A 20,281-nucleotide genomic window follows, 5' to 3' on the forward strand; every position below is an offset into this window, starting at 1 on the left:
CAGTGTCTGTAGTTATGTCCCCCTTTTTATTTCTGATTTTGCTGATTTGGATAGTTTCTCTCTGCCTTTTAGTTAGTTTGGCTAAGGGCTTGTCTATCTTGTTGATTTTCTCAAAGAAGCAGCTCTTGGTTTCATTGATTCTTTGAATTGTTTTATTTGTTTCTAATTGATTGATTTCAGCCCTGATCACTGCATTATTATTATTATTAAGCATTATTTATCTGAGACAGAGTATGTAGCTCTGGCTAATCTGGAGTGCTATGTAGACCAGGTAGATTTTGAACTCTCAAACATCTGCCTGCCTCTGCCTCCTGAATACTAGGGTTAAGGGAGTGGTGCTTCAGAGGTTAAGAGCACTGGCTGTTCTTACAGAGGACAAAGGTTCAGTTCTTAGCACTTACATGGTGGCTCACAGCCATCCATTACTCCAGTTCCAGAGGATCAAATTCCCTCTTCTGACCTCTGTGGTCACCAGGCATGGATACAGTTCACATACACTCATGCAGGAAAAACACCCATACACATAAAAAACAAATCTATCAAGTACACCACCACATTCAGCCTAATTATTTCTAATTATTCATTTCGTGCGTGAATGTGTATGTGAGTGTGTATATGTTTATACAGAGACCAGAGGACAAAGGGCAGTACTGGGGTTAGTTCTCTTCTACCATGGGGGTCCCAGAGATAAGACTCAGGTTGTCAGGTTTGGTAGCAAGTGCCTTTACCCACTAAATGCATCAATGGAATATATATATATATATATATATATATATTTTTTTTTTTCCTTCAGAGATAGCATTTCACTGTATAGCCTTGATTGGCTTGGAACCAGGTTGGCCTCAAACCCATAGAGATCTGCCTGCCTCTGCCCCCTAATTGGTAAGATTAAAGGTGTGAGCTATCACACCCTGATATATATGATATATAACATATGGATTCAGAATGTTGTAATCCATTAATATATCATGCTTAGTTCAATTTATCAAAATTTACTAAATAGATATTTTACCTTATTTGTCTCTCATTATACTGTTCTAAATTCTTTTTCATTCCCTATCCTGGCATTATTTGTTTTAAATTTATTTTATAATAGTTTTTTGTTTTCTATAATATCACATTCTAAGTAAATTTCTATTACAATTAGAAAAATATTTACAAAGTCAAAAACATTATATAATTATGCTAAACTTTCAAAAATAAAGAAAACAAACCTACACCTTTAAAGTCAAAATCATAAATATGCTTTTAAGTGGGCCTTTTATATTTTCTCTTACATATATTTTATGCACAAAAAGTCAAAAATGTTTTTGTTAGCATATATTAATTACGCATAACAATGGGTTTTGTTATGCCATTTTCACACATGTACATAATGTACCTTGATCATATTTACCCATTTTGCTTTTAGGCATGATAAATATACAGAACTGGCATATCTGGTGTGATAAGAGATTTAAAAATACTGGGGATGGCCAATGATAGGCATAAATTGTTCCCACTTGTCAAGGGAAGGTGGGCACCTGAGACATATAAAGACTGAGAGAAGCTTTGGTTTTGTTGTGACCTGCAGCTTGCTGTGGCTGAGAGGGAAATAAGATTTAACGGAAGGCGACAGTGCATGCATGATCCCATGCCTTCTGCCCACTCTCCTGGCAGCCATGCAGCCACATGCTTCATCGCTTCAGCTGCTCCACCGTCATCTCTGTGTGTGCTAAGGGCAACAGCCGGGGAGGGCCACTCCCACTGAAGCCCAGGACCGGAAGGATACTTTAGGACTGCTGCAGTTCCCGGGAGTGGAGCTTCTGCCCCAGCTGTCCCTGAAGGCTTGGAACAAGGACAACAACAAAGAGGGTGGTGGAGAGATGGGGGTGGGGGCGGGGAGTCCTTCAGATGCAGTGTGGTCCTTATTTGGAGTCTGCTGAGTTTTCAGCTTACACAAAGTTGTTTATGCCTTTGGAGCACAACATCCCAAGGCAAACCCAATGTCTTAGCTAAAGAAACTCACACCTATTTCTTCCCTAGAAATACTTAAAGTGGTCTTGCTTTAAGAGAATCCACTAACCGACCGACCGATTGGACCTGTGAACGCAGACTGAACGCATGCAGCCCAGAAATAGCATACCTCGTTTTCTGTCCACCTCTGTCCATTCATCTATATGAAGCATACAAAAAGAAAAGACCGGTTCATGAGGCAAGAATGTTAGTCGCACGGAGGCTTTACAAACTCTGTATCTAGTTATCTGGCCTATCGAATCTTATCTCCTATATTTGAATTTAATGTCTTATGTGCATGCTCCACCTTCAATTGGAAACTGGATAAATGCCTAGTGAAAAAAAAAACAAGGCAAGAGGAAGCTCAAGAGCACTGCTACCTTGGGGCTCCTCTTGGAAGGCTCCAGAAGTCATGTTCTCCAACGCTATAAGAACATACATTGGGCCAGGTCGGGGTGCTAGCCAATATCTTTAATCCCAGCACTCAGGAGGCAGAGGTAGGCAGATCTCTGTGAGCTCCAGGCCATCCTGGTCTACATAGACACTGTCTCAAAAGAAAAAAAAAAATCAAAGCAGGCTTTTACCACTAGCTCCCCAGTGAAGAATAACTCCAAGAGCAGACTGAAAGAGTAGTTTCTTTTTATACAGTCCGATTTCCCCCTACCCCTGGGGCCCTGTGCATTTTAGGAAGCAACTGTTGTACCACTCACTAATCTATCCCCTAAGCCCTGAAAATCAGCCTTTTTCCTTTCTCATTTCTTTGGTAGGAAAATTTCACTCTATAGCCTTTCTCCACTTCCATTTTCCCAGCCCATCCAACCATCCAATAAAGAGTTCTACACATATCCACATGTGGAAAATATTTCACAGCTAATGGCATTTTGGGAAACACTTGCCACTATATTGTTTGGAAATGATTTCTGAAGTACACTGAAATTATGCATGTTCTTACCACACACTGGCATAGCCTCAGCATGGAATACAAACAGCTCTTTTTAGACTAGTGTGTACCACTGCAAATCACCATCTTTCTCTCTCAAGAGTCACAGGCTTAGCTGGGCCTGGTGGCACAAGACTGGAATTCTAGCTACTCAGGAGGCGGAGGCGGAGGCGGGATCAATAGTTTAAGATCTGTCTGGATCTGCAGAGTGAATTCAAGGCAACTTAGTGAGACCATGTCTCTAAACCAGCAGGGCTGGAGAGGTAGCTGAATGGCAGGGTGCTTGCCTGGTGTGCAGGAGGCTCGAGGTCCAGTTTCCAGTCCTGGAGGGAGGGGGGAGTCGTGATAAAGTCATGGGCTGTGTACAGCATGTAGTAGAGAAGCAGGCCCTGTCCGGACTTCCTAAAGCAGTTATTTCTGTCTGGGCATTGTATCGGTATCTTCTGTTCTCTGTGGTATTAGAATCACAGGCTTGCAGCTATTTAGAGGTGGGGAGCTTTCATCCTCTGGAAGGTGTGTCTGGGGACAGTGATGCTCTCTCTGCGAGGGATAAAACAGAACTGGAAAACACTGCCTCGTCCCTCCGGTCAGCAATGGCACCCAGCGCCAGCAGAGGGCTCTAGAGAGCTGCTGTTTCCTCCCCACTTCACCCTTTAAAGAGCCAGGCTAGGTATGCCAAGCTCTGCCTTTCACTCTCCAGACGACTTGTTTGGGACAATTCAGCTTCCGTTATATTTTGCATGGGATGTAGGCCCAGGGGTTCCAGGGCTGGCTGTTATAGGTGAACCAGAAAAACCAGAACAGAGCTCCACTGCTATTTAGTCCTTCAGTACTAAATAGTCTTAGAAAAACACAATAAAACAACAACAACAAGCAAACAAACAAAACAAAAACAAAAGCCCACTTCGCAGTCGTGGGCTCATGTGTCTCAGTTTCCTCTCCTGTAATGAAGAAGATGAACAAAATGTAACAGGGTTGTAGTTGTAGGGCTTTTATGAGGACGGGAGTGAGGCATGGGCAGATTTTATTGCTGCTTCTATTGCTTAAAACGTGGGACATTTAGCATGCAACTCTCACAAGCCACGCCACTCAGAGCACACGCCCCTTCTGCTCAACACTAAACTGTGGCTGCACTGTGGGAGAAATAGCAATGCCTGCACTGGCCTTTTGGGAACAGGGATGGCCTCCAGGAGACCAATTAGTTGTGTAAGATAATGGAAACAGCTCCAAGAGATACGATTTCCTTCAAAGCGTGCATGAGGACTAATTTACCACATCTGGGTTTTTATAGGCCTGTGTATAGGCACCTGTCATGATGGCTCTGGCACTAGTTCCTGCAGCCTTGCTGACTTTTAACAGTAGGACAAGCTCTTCTCAACTCTCTCTCTCTTTTTAAAGAGTTATTTCTTTATTTGTTATATATTCAATGTTCCATCTGCATGTACACCTGCACTCCAGATGAAGGCACCGGATTCTTTATGGATGGTTGCGAGCCACCGTGTGGTTGCTGGGAGCTGAACTCAGGACCTCTGGAAGAATAGCCAGTGCTCTTAACCTGAGCCATCTCTCCAGTCCCCTCTTCTCAACTCTTAACTTTTAGGCTGTTTTGCTTTCTCTCTCTTCTCCAAGGCCCCACTGACAAACTGCTTCGGAAAGTAGGTGGCTGTATGTTATGCGTCCACATGTGGACATCACGTTCATGTGTGTGTGTGTTTCAAAGCCTTCCCTTTCCTCCTGATTTGCCAAACCCCGCACAGCTCCCGTACAGCCCCTTCAGGCGAGGCAGCACAGCGGAGCACTTAAGGACACGTGGGTTAGGAGAGGGGGCCCTGGGGTCTCCAGGCCCGGAGTGCTCAGATCACTTACTCCCAGCAGCCATGCCACCCTGGGCAAAGCAGCTTCGGTTTTCCTCGTAAATGGGTGGTAGTGTTAGCTATGGGAGAGAATAACTGTGGGCACCGTGGCATTGAAATGAAGTACTGATACAACTGAACAACTGTTTCAAGAGTCAGGAGTGGTGGCTCGCGTCTACAGGCTCGGCACTCGGGAGGCTGCGGCGAGGCGGCTGCTGAAAATTCCAGGGCCGTCTGTGCTAATCAATGAGTTTGGGGACAGCTGAGTTTTGGGACTGCAGCTGCAGTGTGAACCCTGTTTCAGAAAAGGCAAAATATTTTATTGTTGTCTCGATGTGTCTTGAGCTTTAGAATCATTTATGGGTTGGACTCATCAACGGCCCCTTCCAGGCACTGTACAGAAGGACTTCGCTCAGTTCTCTCCAGAACAGGACCTGGTATGACATCTGCCAACACTCCGGAGTGAGTGAACGTAGGAGAAGTTGAAAATGACTTACTAAAGATGTCTGAAACTTGGGGCTGGAGAGAGGGCTCAGAGGCAGAGAGCACTGGCTAAGAGGTCCTGAGTTCAGTTCCCAGCAACCACATGGTGGCTCACGACGCTCTATAATGAGATCTGGTGCCCTCTTCTGGCGTGCAGGCACACATGCAGGCAAAACATTGCATATATAATAAATAAATAAATCTTGAAAAAAAAAAAACAAAAAAGAAAAGGTGTCTGAACCTCGATAAAACTGAATCTAGGTAAACCAGAAAGACTATCACTTCTTTGTTTGCTTGTTTGTTTTTTGAGATAGGGTTTTTCTGTATAATAGCCCTGGCTGTCCTGAACTTGCTTTGTAGACTAGGCTGTCACAGAGGTCCTAAGTGCTGGGATTAAAGGCATGCTCCACCACTGCCCAGCTAAGACTATCACTCTTAAATTTTTTTTTCCTGGATATAGTGGCATACTACTGTGATACCAACACTAAGGTGATGAGAACCAGGAAATCAGAGTTCAAGTCCAGCCTTTGCTGCATGAGACCCTGTCTCAGAAAAACCAAAATAGTGGGCTTTTCTGTAGAAAAAAAAATGTATATATTGTACTTTTGAGATAGGGTCTCACTATGTGGTGCTTGCTGGCCTGGAACTTACTAGATAGACCAGGCTGGCCTTAAACTCTCATTGAAGCCTTCTCGTACAGCCCCCAGCATCTGGTTTAAGGACTATAGTTCTTGTTTTTTTTACATTTTTAAATTTTTAATTATGTGTATCTGTCAGGCTATGTGCATGTAAATGCAGATACTCTGGGAGGCCAGAGGAGGGTGTTGAATTACTTAGAATTGGATTACAGGTGGTTGCAAGCTTCCCAGTAGATGCTGGAAACGAAAAACTGATCCTCTCAAAGTACAGTAAGTGCTCCTAACTGCACTGATCCCTTTCTCCAGCCTGGGACTACAGTTCTTAAAGGCAAATACCCTTGTATTCACAGAGTCTTGCCCAGAACTCCTTTTGAAAGACAACACCAGCTACTACTAATTGTGTAGAGCCAGTTAGGGTGGCACATGCCTTTAATCCCAGCACTTGGGAGACAGAGGCAGGTGGACCTCTGTGAGTTCAAAAGAAGCCTAGTCTACAGAGTGGTTCCAGAACAACCAGGGCTACACACAGGGAAACCCTGTCTTGAAAAATCAAAACCAATCAACCAACCAAACAAGTCACCCTCTTAGTGTAGTAGGCAGCTTGTCAGTCTCATAAATTAAAAAAAAAAAAAAAAAAAGTGAACATGAAATGCATGTTCATTCAATCCTTACAGCTTTGCTTTCAGGTGCGTGTTATAATTCTCATTTTATAGAGAAACTGGCTTATAGAAGTTACACCCCAAGATCCCACAACTAGCTACATGTGGGATCTAAACCTGTACTCCTCCAAAGGGCAGACTCGTAATTGCTAATTTACATCGCCTTTCAAGATGCAGGCTACCTAGAGAAGTCCAGTCTGTCACTCCACTCAGCCTGAGTGAAATCATGTGACACAGGCAGCAAAGAAACAAAGGAGCCTCCTGAGGAAGGAACACAAAGCCTTATCAAACTGCCAAGCGGTTCAGCAGACCTTCAGTGAGCACGGATTCATTCTGATCTGGGTCCCGATTGCTGGATGCTGAAGTACTAACATCAGTAGGTCAAATAAGTGGGGACACACACACACAACAGTTGAGTACAAAACAGCCAGGTGGTGAGGTAAGGGGAGGCACGGACAGGGTGCTGTGGGAGCACAGGGAGGCCCTTTTCCTAGGGAAGGAGGCCTTCCGAAGAACAACGATTCTTCGGTCAATGGTACAGAGATGAGGGAAAGAACGGAGGGGTAGGAACCGCAAGCACAGCGTCATGACGGACATTTTTTTTAAAGATCTACATACATTAATTAATTAATTAATGGTGTGATTTGGACTCAAAGCGTGAATCAAACAGCGATGGGAAATCAGGCTGGAAAGGGCCACAGCATGACCTGCACAGGACTGGGTCTCCGCTTAGACAGGAGTGGGAAGTTGACTGCAGGCTCTAAGGAGAGATGGCCCTAGGCATATCTGCATTTTGTAACGCCTTCTGGTAGCAATGCTCCAAATGAATGGAAGGGAGTGATCTAGGGAGTTCCCTTGTCTGTCTACACATGAATTTACACGCAACCAGACACAATGATTATTATCTGAGTGTGTGTGTTTAGCATCAGCTGATTATACATAAGCTGTTGGGAGAAAATAGTGTTTTCACCAGTGTTCACGTCAACTGTTAAACTTCTACTCCTCTACCTAGAAATATAACAGTTCATACTTAATACCAGGAAATTGGTGAACAAAGTTGTTTGCTAAGAAGAAAAATTGTGGCAGTGTTCTGGGTGGTCGTTTCTCCGTGAATTAATATGGCATAATTTTGCACTTTACAAGCTTTCCAACATTTTCACAATTGCATTTCCCGCCAACACTTTCAAAATAAAGAAGTATGTTTTCATTCTTACATTATTTTAGGACCCTACCTTTATAGAAATGGCTTGTGGAATGGGCAAGACTTATCTTCAGCTTATGTGGGAGGACGGAGACACCGGGGAATCAGTATCTCTTCCGTGGGGGGTTAACAGGGATGGTTTTACTAGACAAAAATATATTGCCAGCTGGGAACTACTTTTGGAAAGGGGCAAATTTTAAGGGACCTGAAAATTGAGGGTTCAAGCTCTGTAAGTATGTCCAATGTACTAGGTTTCTCTGTGGGGAAATGCTCTTTGAGAGCGTTAATTCGACTCCCAAGGGCTTCCAACTGCGTGGGTGCTGCGTCTTTTGGGAAAGACAGCCGGCTGTCAAAGAGAAGTGCGTAGAGGCGTTGGTCTGGCTATTGGGGGTGCAGAAAAGAGGGCCAGGGGCTGGCTTGGCCGTAGGTGAGGGCGAAGGCGGGCAAGCGGGGCTTTCGCGGAGTTTGGTGGGGGGAACTAGGCTGTGGGGCGGGATGGGGACATTTAGTGTGGTGATGAGGGGACCAGGCTGCGGGGGCCTCTTACCTTTGCGGGCCTTGTCTCCGGGGATGTTCTGGGCCCTCAGTCGCTGGTCTAGGACGTAAAGCATCTCTCCACCTAAGTTCAAAAAGAGCAGCGGTAGAGTCCGCACAGACATGGTGCAGGAAACCTGCAGGGCAGGTGAAGGAAGAGCCCCAAGGTTTAGGATGTGCCAGCTTGGAGGCCCCTCCGCGTCCCATAGCCCGGTTGCTGGGGCAACGCCACAGAGCAGAAAGGCCAACCAATCATATGGCGGCTTGATGGGAGGTGGCCCGAGGAGAGCGCTCATTGGGCTCAGTGACAAAGACCGCGCTAGGCGATTGGTCCGAAGGGAGGCGCACAACTTCGGCCTCCGGGGAGCGCTGCTTTTGAGTTTTCCAGCGGATCCACCTTGTCGCTACAAGCCTTCCAGTCAGCTCCAGCGTCTTGGGTGCTGCCCCGCCCGTCCCGCTAGTCCCGGCCCCTGTCGCCTGCTGTGCTGCGCCGGGTAGATTTGTGATCCACCGCCCAGGGACTTTCAAGAGGAACTGGTGAGATCACTGCAAGCGCCACGAAGGCACCCTGGAGTTACCAGTCCCTCATCTGTTAGATCATCTCTATTTCCTGTCTAAACCCTCCAGGAAGCGATGCCTCACCGGATTTCCCAATCGGTGGAGCCACCAGTCCCGGTCCTCCTAGCGGTTTAAGTAGGCCCCGTACACATTTCTCCTCCACCGTTGGCTCCAGGATCACGTTCGGCTGGTCCTCTTCAGATAATTCTTGTAGATTTCAGTGTTTCTGCTAAGCATTCACCCCTGCAGCCACAGCAGTCTTGAGTCTTGAGCTTTGGCTCCCACATCCACCTCCTTGGGTCCTATTAATAACCAGCCACCTACTTTTCTTGCAGAATCTTGTTACATTTGTTCCTTAATTTCCATTTCTGTATTCCTACGTTTCTCCATAACAAGTGCACTGGCTGCTGCCCTTATGTTGGGCGTTATGCATTGTGTTACCTGCTGGTCGGTGGTGGCTAAGGTGTCCAAAGCAGCATTCAAAACAGTGCCTTTCCTGCAGGCCTGATCCACTCGTGTGACTTTCTCCTTACCTGGTGGTCCGCTGAAAGATTGGCACCTGGTCCTGCAGCACAGGACCTCTAAATAGGTGACTACTCCAGGCCCATTTCATTAAGGCCTTTATTGTTCCTGGAGGGGACTCCTGTGCCCTCAGGAATCACGTTCCCATCCTGACATGGCCAATTTTTCTTTCGTATTTCTTTCGTGGGCAATTTAAAATCTCAAAGCGTTTCATGTAGTCAAGACTGGCTTCAAACTAGCTATGCAATCAAGGATAGCGTTAAAACAATATTTTTGCCTCTCCCACGTGCTGTAATTACAGTCATTCAAATACTATAGCCCATAATCCCTAGGCAGTTACACAGCCAGGGCTTCAGGAACCTTAACAGCTCCCAAACCACTCTGGTTCAGACCCAGCCCGGGTCTTCCAACAGTTCTTTGGTAGCACTCTACCATATCTTTCGTTTTGTGGGGTTTCCCTTCTCAGAATGAGGTCCAAAGTATGATGAACTGAAGGTTTCTCTATGTAACCTTGGCTGTCCTGGAACTTGCTCTGTAGACCAGGTTGGCCTCAAACATACAGAGATGAGCCTACCTGTGCCTCTCAAGTGCTGGGATTAAAGATGTGTGCCACCACTGCCAGGGAACTGAAGGTTCTTATGCCCCAGTTTCATTCATAGGCTGAAGCCCTAACTACAGTGTTACGGTATTTAATTGCTGAGTCCCACTGTCTAATACGTACGTCTACATTTCCTTCCCTTTTAACTTCCAGTTTTTTTCTGCCTGGGTGCCGTTTCTCTCTGCCCAGTGAACTTCTCTTCATCCTTTAGGGCCCAGGATAGCAGATAGCTTCTACAGCAGCCCTCCTGCCCTGGCAGCATCACCTCTCTATTGTGGGTGATTCATATTTACTGTTGCCTTATCTTTTAGTTAAGCAGCGGTTATTCCTAAACCAGCTGTATGCCCAAATCACCAGACACTGGGATTTATTTAGTTAACCTAGAACACAATGCTGGGCAATAGGTACTCCATCCTAAACCTCCAAGCCCGCATAGTTTCCTACCATTCAGATTTCACCCATTATACTTGCTTTTAGTCACATCTTAGGTCTGGTTCATCTCTCCTTGTGGTTCCAAGTTCTCTCTTGCCAACCTCTCTCCTACTCTTCTGCTTCCTTCTCCTCCCCTCCAGACCAGGATGTCCCACCCTGTTCTCCCCATTGCACAGCACTGACTGGTTGTTTTATTGACAACACAACAAATGGTGGCATGTTTACACAAACTTGAGACAGGTGATGCTTACAATAAATATCACAATGCAATGTCCGAATTAAAACCAGATAATGGGGTAGAGAAATCAGCATTTGAATGAACAAGGGTACATTCCACAAGAATATTATACCAATACCTCTCTAAAACATACTAAATGACATTTGTTTCTGTGACTGCATCCTCCGGGGTGATGGCAGGGACTCTTGCCTCTGAGATCCCAGAGCCAAATGAAAAATAAATTCCTCTTCCTCAGGCTAAAAATACAAAAGTCCATTTTCTATCATTTTTCAAGGTGGAACAGACTTTATTAGTTTTCTTTGGTCACCTCTGGTAAGGATTGGGAAGGGTTCTCCGGCGAACCCTGGTTATGTTGTTTGTTGGCAGCAGCTTCTAGGGCCTGTTTTTGCTTCTTCAGCTTTTGCACCTCCTGGAAAACCTGGTGGTGGAAAGGTGATAGGAAAAGACTTTGTAATTTTATGCAAAACCTCAGATTTGGAGCAGGTCTGTGGGAATTATCTCAATGGAAACCTCATTCTTTCTCCACGTGTTCTCCACGTGTGTAGGCCTTGGTCAGAAACAGACAACTTATCCCTTCTTTTTTGCCCCTCAGTCCAGGGAGGCCGACCAAAGCAACCAACCATACTGATTCGTACCCGAATGCACAGAGCCTTCTTGGCCAGGAAGCGGCGGTGGACCCTGTGGAAATGCAGAGGGGGTAAGGTATACTCCACCCCAAGCTCCCTGCACGTCTTCTCAAAGACATCATAATTGGTCTGACGGAGGATTCTGAGCATCTTTTTCCTCTTGTCGATGCTCTTCAGCAGATAGCGCTTGTGGGCTTTGTCCTATAGAAGAATATGTATTACTATAATTATTTGTTGTTTTGAGACAAGGTCTCACTCTGTAACCCAGGCTCTTTTCAAACACATGGCAATTCTCCTTCCTTGGCTTCCTGATTGCTGGGATGACAGGCCTAAGCCAGTATACTTACTCTTAATTTCAGTATTTTGTAAGAATTAATGTTTTTTACCATTAATGATATATGGTCATGTCATCATTTTATTGAAACATCTCTACAATCTTATGCAACATTACTATAGTTCTGCAGGAGCTACTGTCACACTGTTCATTGCTTACAGACAAGAGAATAAAGGTTTAGAGGGCTTATCTGACTTCGAGTAGCTCTTTAGACTGTGGACCGTTAGGTCAAGTCTTGAGTCTACTGACTGGTCTAACACTGAATCTCAGTCTTCCCCTGTACCATCTGCTCAGCTGTTCCAGCACTGAATCAGACTGTCAGCTTGAGCAGAGAAAAAAAGCACCTCATCCTCTGTTCCAGGTCCTGCTGTGTGAGGGGCCTTTGCAGTAGAGCTAGGATTCTACACCTCAAATGAGCAAAACTGTAACTTCCAAAGCTCATGCAACCAGCTCCTAGGAGCACTAGACCAGTCTATGTTTACAACTGCATACTTATTTAAACACACACACACACACACACACATACACACACGTAGCTGGGTATGATGGCACATAACCTATAATTTAGCTCTCAGGTAGCTGTAGTGAAAAGTTGGAGAGGTTAAAGTCAGCCTGTGTAGCACAGGGGTCAAAACTAATGACAATTTCCTATTTCTGGCGGCCCCGTGCTGCTCAGCTGAGCAATGACACAGTGCTTAAGAATATGGGCCCTTGGCAAGACTGACTTATTCCAAGTGTCAGGCATCACTTCCTAGCAGTCTCTTGAGGGATAATGCCACTCCATGGCAAGACTGCTCCTCTGGAAGATTTGAAAGAAACAGTTCTAAAGGTTATGAGATGATGTTAATGGCCTAGAGAAGTGTTATGCACCATACTGACTGCTAGCAGTAATTTTTGTAATCCTTGCAATCCTGTGGCAGTTTTCCCACTTTACAGATGTGAGAACATAGGCTCAGATCAATAAGCTTCCCTAAATCACAGCGACTTTAAGTAGAAGGGACAAAGCTTTTATCCATGCATTTAAAAAACATTTACTAAGCACCCTCTATGTGTCAGTGACCATGCTCTACAGTTCGTTTTCTTGACCACTGATGACTTGGCAGAGTCCTGTAAGGCTCCCTTTGTTGATGTAGAGGCAGGAGGGAAGTGTTTTCCTTTTAGAGTTGATGTGTGGCCTCTCCTTGTCACAGTCATTAGCTTCTTGGGACCAAGAGCCCTTTACTCTCAGACTCCCCTCGCCCTAGCTTCTGTGGTTTAGTTGAGTGAGGCCAAGGCCTTACCTTTCGATGTTTCTGCATATGTTCTTCATAATTGTGGATCCTGACAGTCAAGGCAACAACTGAAACCACAAACCACAGAGGATGAGAGCTGGGCACAGAGGAAGGAAGGGCCCAGGCCCACCTCATGTTTTAAGAACCAAAGGAACAACAATCACCAATAGCTCTTTCTAAATCCCAAAGCACTCTGAATTGCAAGATCTCAAAAGCTTGATTATCTTTCTATTAGAAAAGCAAGTTCAAAAAAAGGAAATTACTTAGTTCCATAAAGGTCATTATCTGTCATAGCAAATAGTATTGTGTGTGTGTGTGTATAGTGGGAGAACGCAGTTGACATGAAGTCTCATTAGGAGGCTTAGTTTGACCATAACCTTGCTATGTAGCCTAGACTGAACTTGTAATTGGCCTGCCCCTTCTTCCTTTATGGGTGTGTGCCACTCTGCCTGGCTGGTAATCAGCACTCTCAATGGCAAAATTGTACTTCTCTATTTTTTGACCTCGTGATACAATGTTTTCATCTGTAAAGCTCATGCTTGAGAACCATGCAATTTAGTTACAAAAATAATAAAGGTACAGGCAGGTGGATCTCTGTGAGCTATTGACATTGTGGAGTTTGAGGCCAGCTGGGGCTACATGGTGAGACAGAGTCTAAAACAGTGCTTCTCAACCCTGTGTGTCACAACCCTTTTGGAGGTCAGATATCTTATATATCAGATATCTTGTATATCAGATATTTACAGTACAATTATAATAATAGCAAAATTATAGCTATGAAGTAGCAATGAAATAATTTTATGGTTGGGGGTCACTACAACATGAAGAACTATATTAAAGGGTTGCAGCATTAGGAAGGTTGAAAACCACTGGTCTAAGAGGAAACAAATACCTTAAAAAAAAACAACAACAATAAAACAAACAAACCCCTCTATGTTTTAACTATGATTTTGTGCTGAGCTGGGCTGCATTCATAGCTACCCTGGGGCACACGCTGCCTGCAGGCCACAGGTTGAACACACTAGCAAGGGCATTAAAATTAGGAGTTAACTCTAGCATGCCATCATGGTTAATGATTCACTATTATACTAGAGGTCCCAGCCAGTCATTAAGATGAGACCCTACAACTGTCAAGAGGACCCAAAAGTGTCTCAGTGGGCAAAGGTACCTGTGGCACAAACCTGACAACCTGAGTTCAATCCATGGAATCCATGGTGGAAGGAAGGAATGGACTTCTGAAAACTGTCCTTGTGCGGCACACAAGTACATGCACTCACACATCATATACTTTCACATACAATAATAATAAATGTCAAAAATTTACTCTTCTTTCTGTGCTTCCATTATCAACTTTTCATAATTAAAACTTTTTACTTATAGGACTGGAGAGATGGCACAGGTTTAAGAGGCTTCTCTTCCAGAGAACCTAAGCTTGATTCTCAGCACATGGTGGCTCATACCTGTAACTCCAGCTCCACGGGATCTGAAGCCCTTTTCTCTCTTCTACTGGCATCAGACATGCATAGTGCACAGACACACATAGGCAAAACACCCACACATATGAACAAATTTTTTAAAAAAGTGAATGAGGCATGAAGAGGGAGGAGGCGGTCTAAGCTGTAAGAAAAAATGCAGATGCTGCATAGGGCCACCAATTCACCCCACTGGTGCAGTGGTTCAATGAACCAGGTAGGCTTTCACTCATATCTAATGAGGGATACTGCCAATTCCAGCTGGAAACCAAAACAGGAATCTGGAAATGTTCCATGCTGGTAGGCACGACAGCACTCCACAGATGTGCACTGTTATTACCCTAAGTTTTGTTTCCAAGTGTGTGTGCATATTCTTTAGCTTCTTAGTCTTGCCACAAAGTAGGAAATAGTACTTCAGCCTGGTCCCCATCCATCTAGCTCCACCTCCAGACTAGGAAGCAGACTTCAGAGGAGACCTGTTTGATTTCACAACAGAGCAGTGGGCAGGACTCAGCTGATGACTTTAGCATCACTGAACGTGGAATTCAGAGTTCCAGTCCACCATGCCTCTCCCCTTCCTAAGTCACATCAAGAGCCCCAGGCCAGGTATTAGCTGTACCCCCACTTCCAAGGGCCCCTGGACCAACTTCGAGCTTCCAAGGTTCTGGTATCTTCAGGGTTTTCCACAGTCTTGTTCATCAATTGTTCTTGCTTGATTTTTAACTTCTCTTTCTGTTGGAGAGAGAAATTTGGGGAAATCTGTGGTTTATGGTTCTCTAAGGACTACCCTTCCTGACTGCAAGGGTACAGTTACAACATGTAGGCCCAGAAAAATTGGGGTCGGAGTTTATTGCATTTACTATGCCTTGGCCAACCACATGGCTATCCATATCCTATGATCCAAGGCCAAAGCTAGAGATAAGGAAAACTGAAAATGTGCTTACTCAGCTGGGCACAGTGGTGCGCACCTGTGATCCCAGCACTCTGGGAGGCAGAGGCAGGTGGATCTCTGTGCGTTTGAGGCCAGCCTGGTCTACAAACTGAGTCCAGGACAGCCAGGGCTACAAAGAAGAATCCTGTCTCAAAAAACAAAACCAAAACAAACAAACAAAAAAACCAACCAACCAATAAAACAAAGAAACTTGCTTACTCATTCATGTACACGTCTCTGCTGATTTGAACAAGACTGACCCCTATAGGTTCATCTATTTGAATGCTTGATCATCAGGGAATGACACTACTTGAGAAGGATTAGGAGGTATGGCCTTGTTGGAGAAGTGCATCACTGGGAAGGGCTTTGAATTTTCAAAAGTTGAAGCTAGTCCCAGTGTCCCTCTTTGCCTATGGATCAGGATGTAGTTCTCAGCTACTGCTCATTGCTTCCACCATGACGGTACTGGACTAAACCTCTGAAACTGCAAGCAAGCTCCCAAGTAAATGTTTTCTTTTATAAGAGTTCCCTTGGTCACAGTGCCTCTACACAGCAATAACAAAACCAAAAAATGGGGACTAAGACAACATCTTTACTGCATCTATCAGACGTCAGAGGCACAAGAGAGGAGCAAAACTCTTCATGGTGCTTAGTTTGAGTAGAGAATGACAGTGGGATAAATGTTCTGACTGGGGCAGCCTGGGAGGGATGTAGAGAGTTCCCAGGGAGAAGACTGAGGGAGGCCAAGATTTAGGGTGGCACAGGCACTCACCTTGTTGGCCATTTCCAAAGACAAGATTCTTTTCACAACATCATCAACCCTGCCAAAAAACAAAGCAATGAGACAAGGACTGGGAAGGGGAAGAAATGCTTTTTTCTTAAGAGCTAAATGAATTTATATGTTTGTAGATTATATTAATGGGCACTTAGATGCCTGTGGAGGCCAGAAGAGGGTGTGCAACTCCCAGAAGCTCTGAGTTATAGGTGATTTTGAGCTATCTGGTATGGATGCTGGGAACAAAACTCGTGTCCTCTGGATGAGCACCAACACTCCTAACTACTTGTCTAGTTTGTCCAGAAATGCTATTTTCACAGTTGTTTAAAAAGGAAGAATGGCAGAGTGTGAGAGCTTATCTTGAAAGGGGGAGGTGGGGCTGGAGAGAGGGCTCAGTGGTTAAGAGAACTTGTTGCTCTTGCAGAGGACCCATGTTTCCAGGACCCATATGTGGCTTATAACTATCTATAACTCTAGTTTCAGGGGATCCAGCACCCTCTTCTGACTAATGTAAGCACCTGGCACACACGTGGTACACAAACATACATGTGAACAAAACATATAAATAAATAAATCTAAAAAGTTGAAACAACCCTCTCAAGTCAAGAATAGGGCTGGTCAGAGGTATGGAGGTGCTTTCTGTGTAAGCTTGACCACAGGAACCATAAAGCTGTAAAGGAGAACTGACCCTACAAAGTTGTCCTTCAATTTCCACATGTGAGCTTGGTAGGAGACCCACCCCTCTGCCTTAATTAGGCACACATACATACACAAATAATAGTAAATACAGATTAATAAAAGTTAGCGGCTAGAAAGATGGCTCAGTGATTAAGAGCACTTGTTTTTGCAGAGGGCCAGAGTTTGATTCCTAGCACCCACATAGACTCACAACCTCCTGTGATTCTAACTCCAGGGAATCCAATACCTTCTTCTGACCCCTGTGGGCACTCACACATACACATGCTGACACACATGCACATAAACAAAAATTGTTATGAAAATTTAAAAAGCAAACACAAACAACAGCTATTTCTATAAGAAATGCAGCTCTCTGGAAATGGGCAGTCATTTCTCAGGGACCCAAAGACAACATGGGTTTGTTGGGCAGAAGACAGAACCAGACAACTGGGGCCACTGGCTTGAACGTTCTGGTCTCAGGGAATGCAAAGGGATGATCTCCACCTCAGACAGACACAGCCAGAATGCATAGTTAGATTGGAGCTAGCCCAACTCCCACTGTGCAGAGGACTCTGGTTTTGGTGTCCATCAGCTCTGGATTCTAGTCCTAGCTCTGTCTCTTAGATGTATAATACAGAGCAGTTAGGAATACTTAATACAAATAGGACACAATTTCTTCTCTTATAGGGCTTTCTGAGGTCAAGAGAAGAGAGATTTCTACCAAGACCAGTAAAGTATGTTAGTTCTTTGGCATCTATTGGTACAAGCTCTTCATAGTACCAGAAAAAGGACAGCTGAGTTCTATGAGCACCAGCTGCCCCAGCTGCCCACCTGAGACCACCATACCCAGGGCCCGTACTAGGCTCACCACAGGCAGGGCTTTACATAATCAAGCTTCAAGTATAACAGGCCACGTCTTTTCTTTTTTTCCTCCCCATGAGGCAGGATTTCTCTTTGTAGCCTTGGCTATCCTGGACTTGCTTTGTAGACCAGCCTGGACTCAAACTCACAGAGATCCGCCTGCCTCTGCCTCTCCAAGTGCTGGAATTACAGGCCTGTATTACTGTGCTCAGCTCAGCCAAGTCTTTAACTCACCCTTTTCCCACTCCCTGCCCACTCTCCCAGGTACTCCTGTATTCTTAAGTAGGTTTCTTTGTGCTTACTTTTCCATTCTGGGGATGACGTTCTTGTAGTCTTTGATGATTGTGGAAGGGGGTAGTTCATCATGCTGTTTGGTCTGGACTGTCAAATACAAGGATGGAAAATATCCACTGTTAACTCTCATTCTCCCAGGCTCCACTCTTTTCAGACAATCCCCAAATCTGTGAGAAACACCTAGAGTCTCAAGAAGGCAATGGGCAAATCAAAGCTCAGGTTCTGTTTCTGCACACCCTGTGGGCACCTGCTTTGATATTTCATGTTGCCAACAGATGGCCTTTTCTAAGACATGTACTGTGCCTGCACTTCTCACAAACCCTTTTGGTTCTCCAGTTATCAGATTCCTCAGTGGGATAGGTTCTCCTGTGGACAGGAGTGAGCGTGGCTTTGTTTGAACCACTCACTTCCCAGTCTGGTCTATGGTCTGGCCTAGATTAAGCACCTAACAAAGCTTGCTGGTTGACCACACAGGAATGAAATAAAGAGGTAGAGGAAGTGCAGCTAGTTTTAGGGGAAATGTCAGTATTCAATACAGGTCACCAAAAGCTCAGCTTCGGTGCGTGCATTCTTGCTGTGTCCCTTAGAAGTGAGGTTGAAGCTTGGAGACCAAGTCCAGCCCAACCAAGATTATCTCTTCTCTCTAGTCAGACTCTGTTCTGCCACTATGCAAAGGACACAAACAGCAAGAAATATTACTATATCTTACAGTTTATTGTGCACAGGGCTAAGGGTGCTTTTCATATGTCATACTGATTGAATCCTAGTAACAGTATGTTTCAATGGATCCTCTGACACTTACTCATTTCAGCATTGGCTCAAAAAAAGTAATTTGTCTCAAATAACATCTGCTGGTTAGAGGGCCCTAAGGTATACTAACTTGGGATGGGAAACTACACCCTTCATCTCAGAATGGCAGATAAAAAGCGGTACACTCTAGGAAGGTCTCAGTGTTGCCAGCCAAGTACTCACTCATTTTCGGTAATATACCACTCCAAAGCTTCCTCCTGCTTCCTCGTGGTCACCATAAACAAGGTCTTAGGGCTCTCAAGACGTGGATGTAAGGTTCTTCTGGCCCGCCCCTTTGAACACTAACTCTGTCTCACTGTCCACCCCAAGCCTTCCAGGAGGTCTCTCTTCTCCCTCAAATCTCAGCCTAAGTCCTCCTACCTGGTTTCCGGATGGCGTAGCTACGAGCGGCGTGCAGGAGACCTACGCAGAACAGAAAAAGCTGAGGCTCATTTCCTGAACGAGCCAGCGTGACCCTTCTACCACAGACTGCGTGCACCTGCACCTAACTAGCGCCCCATTTCCCTCTCTCCCGCTTCGTCACCCCTTTCCTAGCCACCGCCCTCTGTTTCTCATCTTCCCACTCCTTTTCTCCGGTCCCCATCTGCGCCCAGCCCCGATCGGCCCCTGCTCCGCAGCTCACTCGGAGGCTGCAGGCCGCAGCGTGCTGAGGGCAGACTGGCGCTGCCTCCGCCCCGCAGCGCAGAGACCGGGTCCTGGGCTACTGCCTGGGCACGAACGGAGCTCAGCGCGCGCCACGCGGCCCGCAGCATGGTGACTCCTATCCCCGCAGGCCCGCGCCTGTCACAGTCCCCTTAGCGCCGGTCCCGGGTTAAACGGGCGCAGCCATGACGGCTCAGGCTCGACCAATCGAGGTGAGAGCTCGACAAGAGCAGTCGAGGGCTGAGCGAATGGATTGGCTCCGGATTGCCTTCGGAGGTGGTGGGGAGGAAAAGTAGGGGGTGTAGGGGAAAAGGGCCAAGGAAAGAAAACTTTGCCGCTGGCCTCAGACCAGGGCCCAAGGAAAGTGGACACAGACATAGATAACCGCTTTTCTGAAAAAGGACTCCAACAGCATAGGAAGTAATCTCAAGAACTGACTAATGTCTTTGCATGAATTAAGAGGACCTTTGGGCAACTGGGGATGTAGTTTGGTTAGCAGAGCCCTAGTACACTGTCTAGAATGCACAGTCCTGGGTTGGATCCCCAGCAGTACGTAAAAATGGGTATAGTGTCATAGGCCTGCAACCCCAGGACTTTGGAATTGAATGAAAGAGGATTAGAAGTTGTTCAAGGTCATTCGTGTTTGCATAGCAGGTTTGAGGCCAGCCTGGGCTATGTAAGACCCTGTCTCAAAAAGGGGTGGGGCAAGGAAGATGGTTCAGTTGGTAAAGTGCCTGCTGGGTGAACTTGAGAATCTAAGATCCCAGCAGCCATGTAAAAACCAGGCACAAGGTCTATAGTTCCAGGGCAGGGGTTCGGGGAGGTAGAGCAGATGAATCTCTGGAGCTCATGGACCAGCTAGTAAACCCGTGGGCTCCAGGTTTAGCGAGAGACCCTGCTTACAAAGTGAGGTGAGGGCTGGAGAGATGAACACTT

The 20,281-nt window shown here is 45.6% G+C and overlaps 2 protein-coding genes across 4 annotated transcripts in view; both read right to left on the minus strand.

Moving 5' to 3' along the window:
* Positions 1-8,552, minus strand: part of Oscp1 (organic solute carrier partner 1) — a 32,663-nt gene extending 24,111 nt beyond the window's left edge. Inside the window, exons 1-3 of one of the 3 annotated variants that reach the window (XM_060379563.1) lie at positions 8,317-8,441; positions 2,376-2,539; positions 2,126-2,155 (exon numbers count right to left, since the gene is read on the minus strand). In XM_060379563.1, coding sequence (XP_060235546.1) covers positions 2,126-2,155; positions 2,376-2,436 — 91 coding nt within the window. In that variant the 5' untranslated portion in view covers positions 2,437-2,539; positions 8,317-8,441. Of the gene's footprint in view, positions 1-2,125; positions 2,156-2,375; positions 2,540-8,316 lie in introns of all 3 variants that reach the window. The other 2 variants (XM_060379561.1, XM_060379562.1) reach the window with 2 other exon arrangements.
* Positions 8,553-10,621: 2,069 nt separating this feature from the next.
* Positions 10,622-19,595, minus strand: Mrps15 (mitochondrial ribosomal protein S15). Its single transcript, XM_021627124.2, has 8 exons — positions 19,326-19,595; positions 19,064-19,105; positions 17,902-17,980; positions 16,058-16,106; positions 15,002-15,086; positions 12,892-12,950; positions 11,287-11,478; positions 10,622-11,069 (listed from the first exon to the last, which is right to left on the minus strand). Exons 1-8 carry the CDS (start codon positions 19,453-19,455, stop codon positions 10,941-10,943), a joined length of 765 nt encoding a protein of 254 aa, XP_021482799.1. The 5' UTR covers positions 19,456-19,595; the 3' UTR covers positions 10,622-10,940.
* Positions 19,596-20,281: the final 686 nt, after the last annotated feature.

The sequence above is a fragment of the Meriones unguiculatus genome, chromosome 3 (genome assembly GCF_030254825.1).
Source record: "Meriones unguiculatus strain TT.TT164.6M chromosome 3, Bangor_MerUng_6.1, whole genome shotgun sequence".
NCBI classification, from domain to species: Eukaryota; Metazoa; Chordata; class Mammalia; order Rodentia; family Muridae; genus Meriones; species Meriones unguiculatus.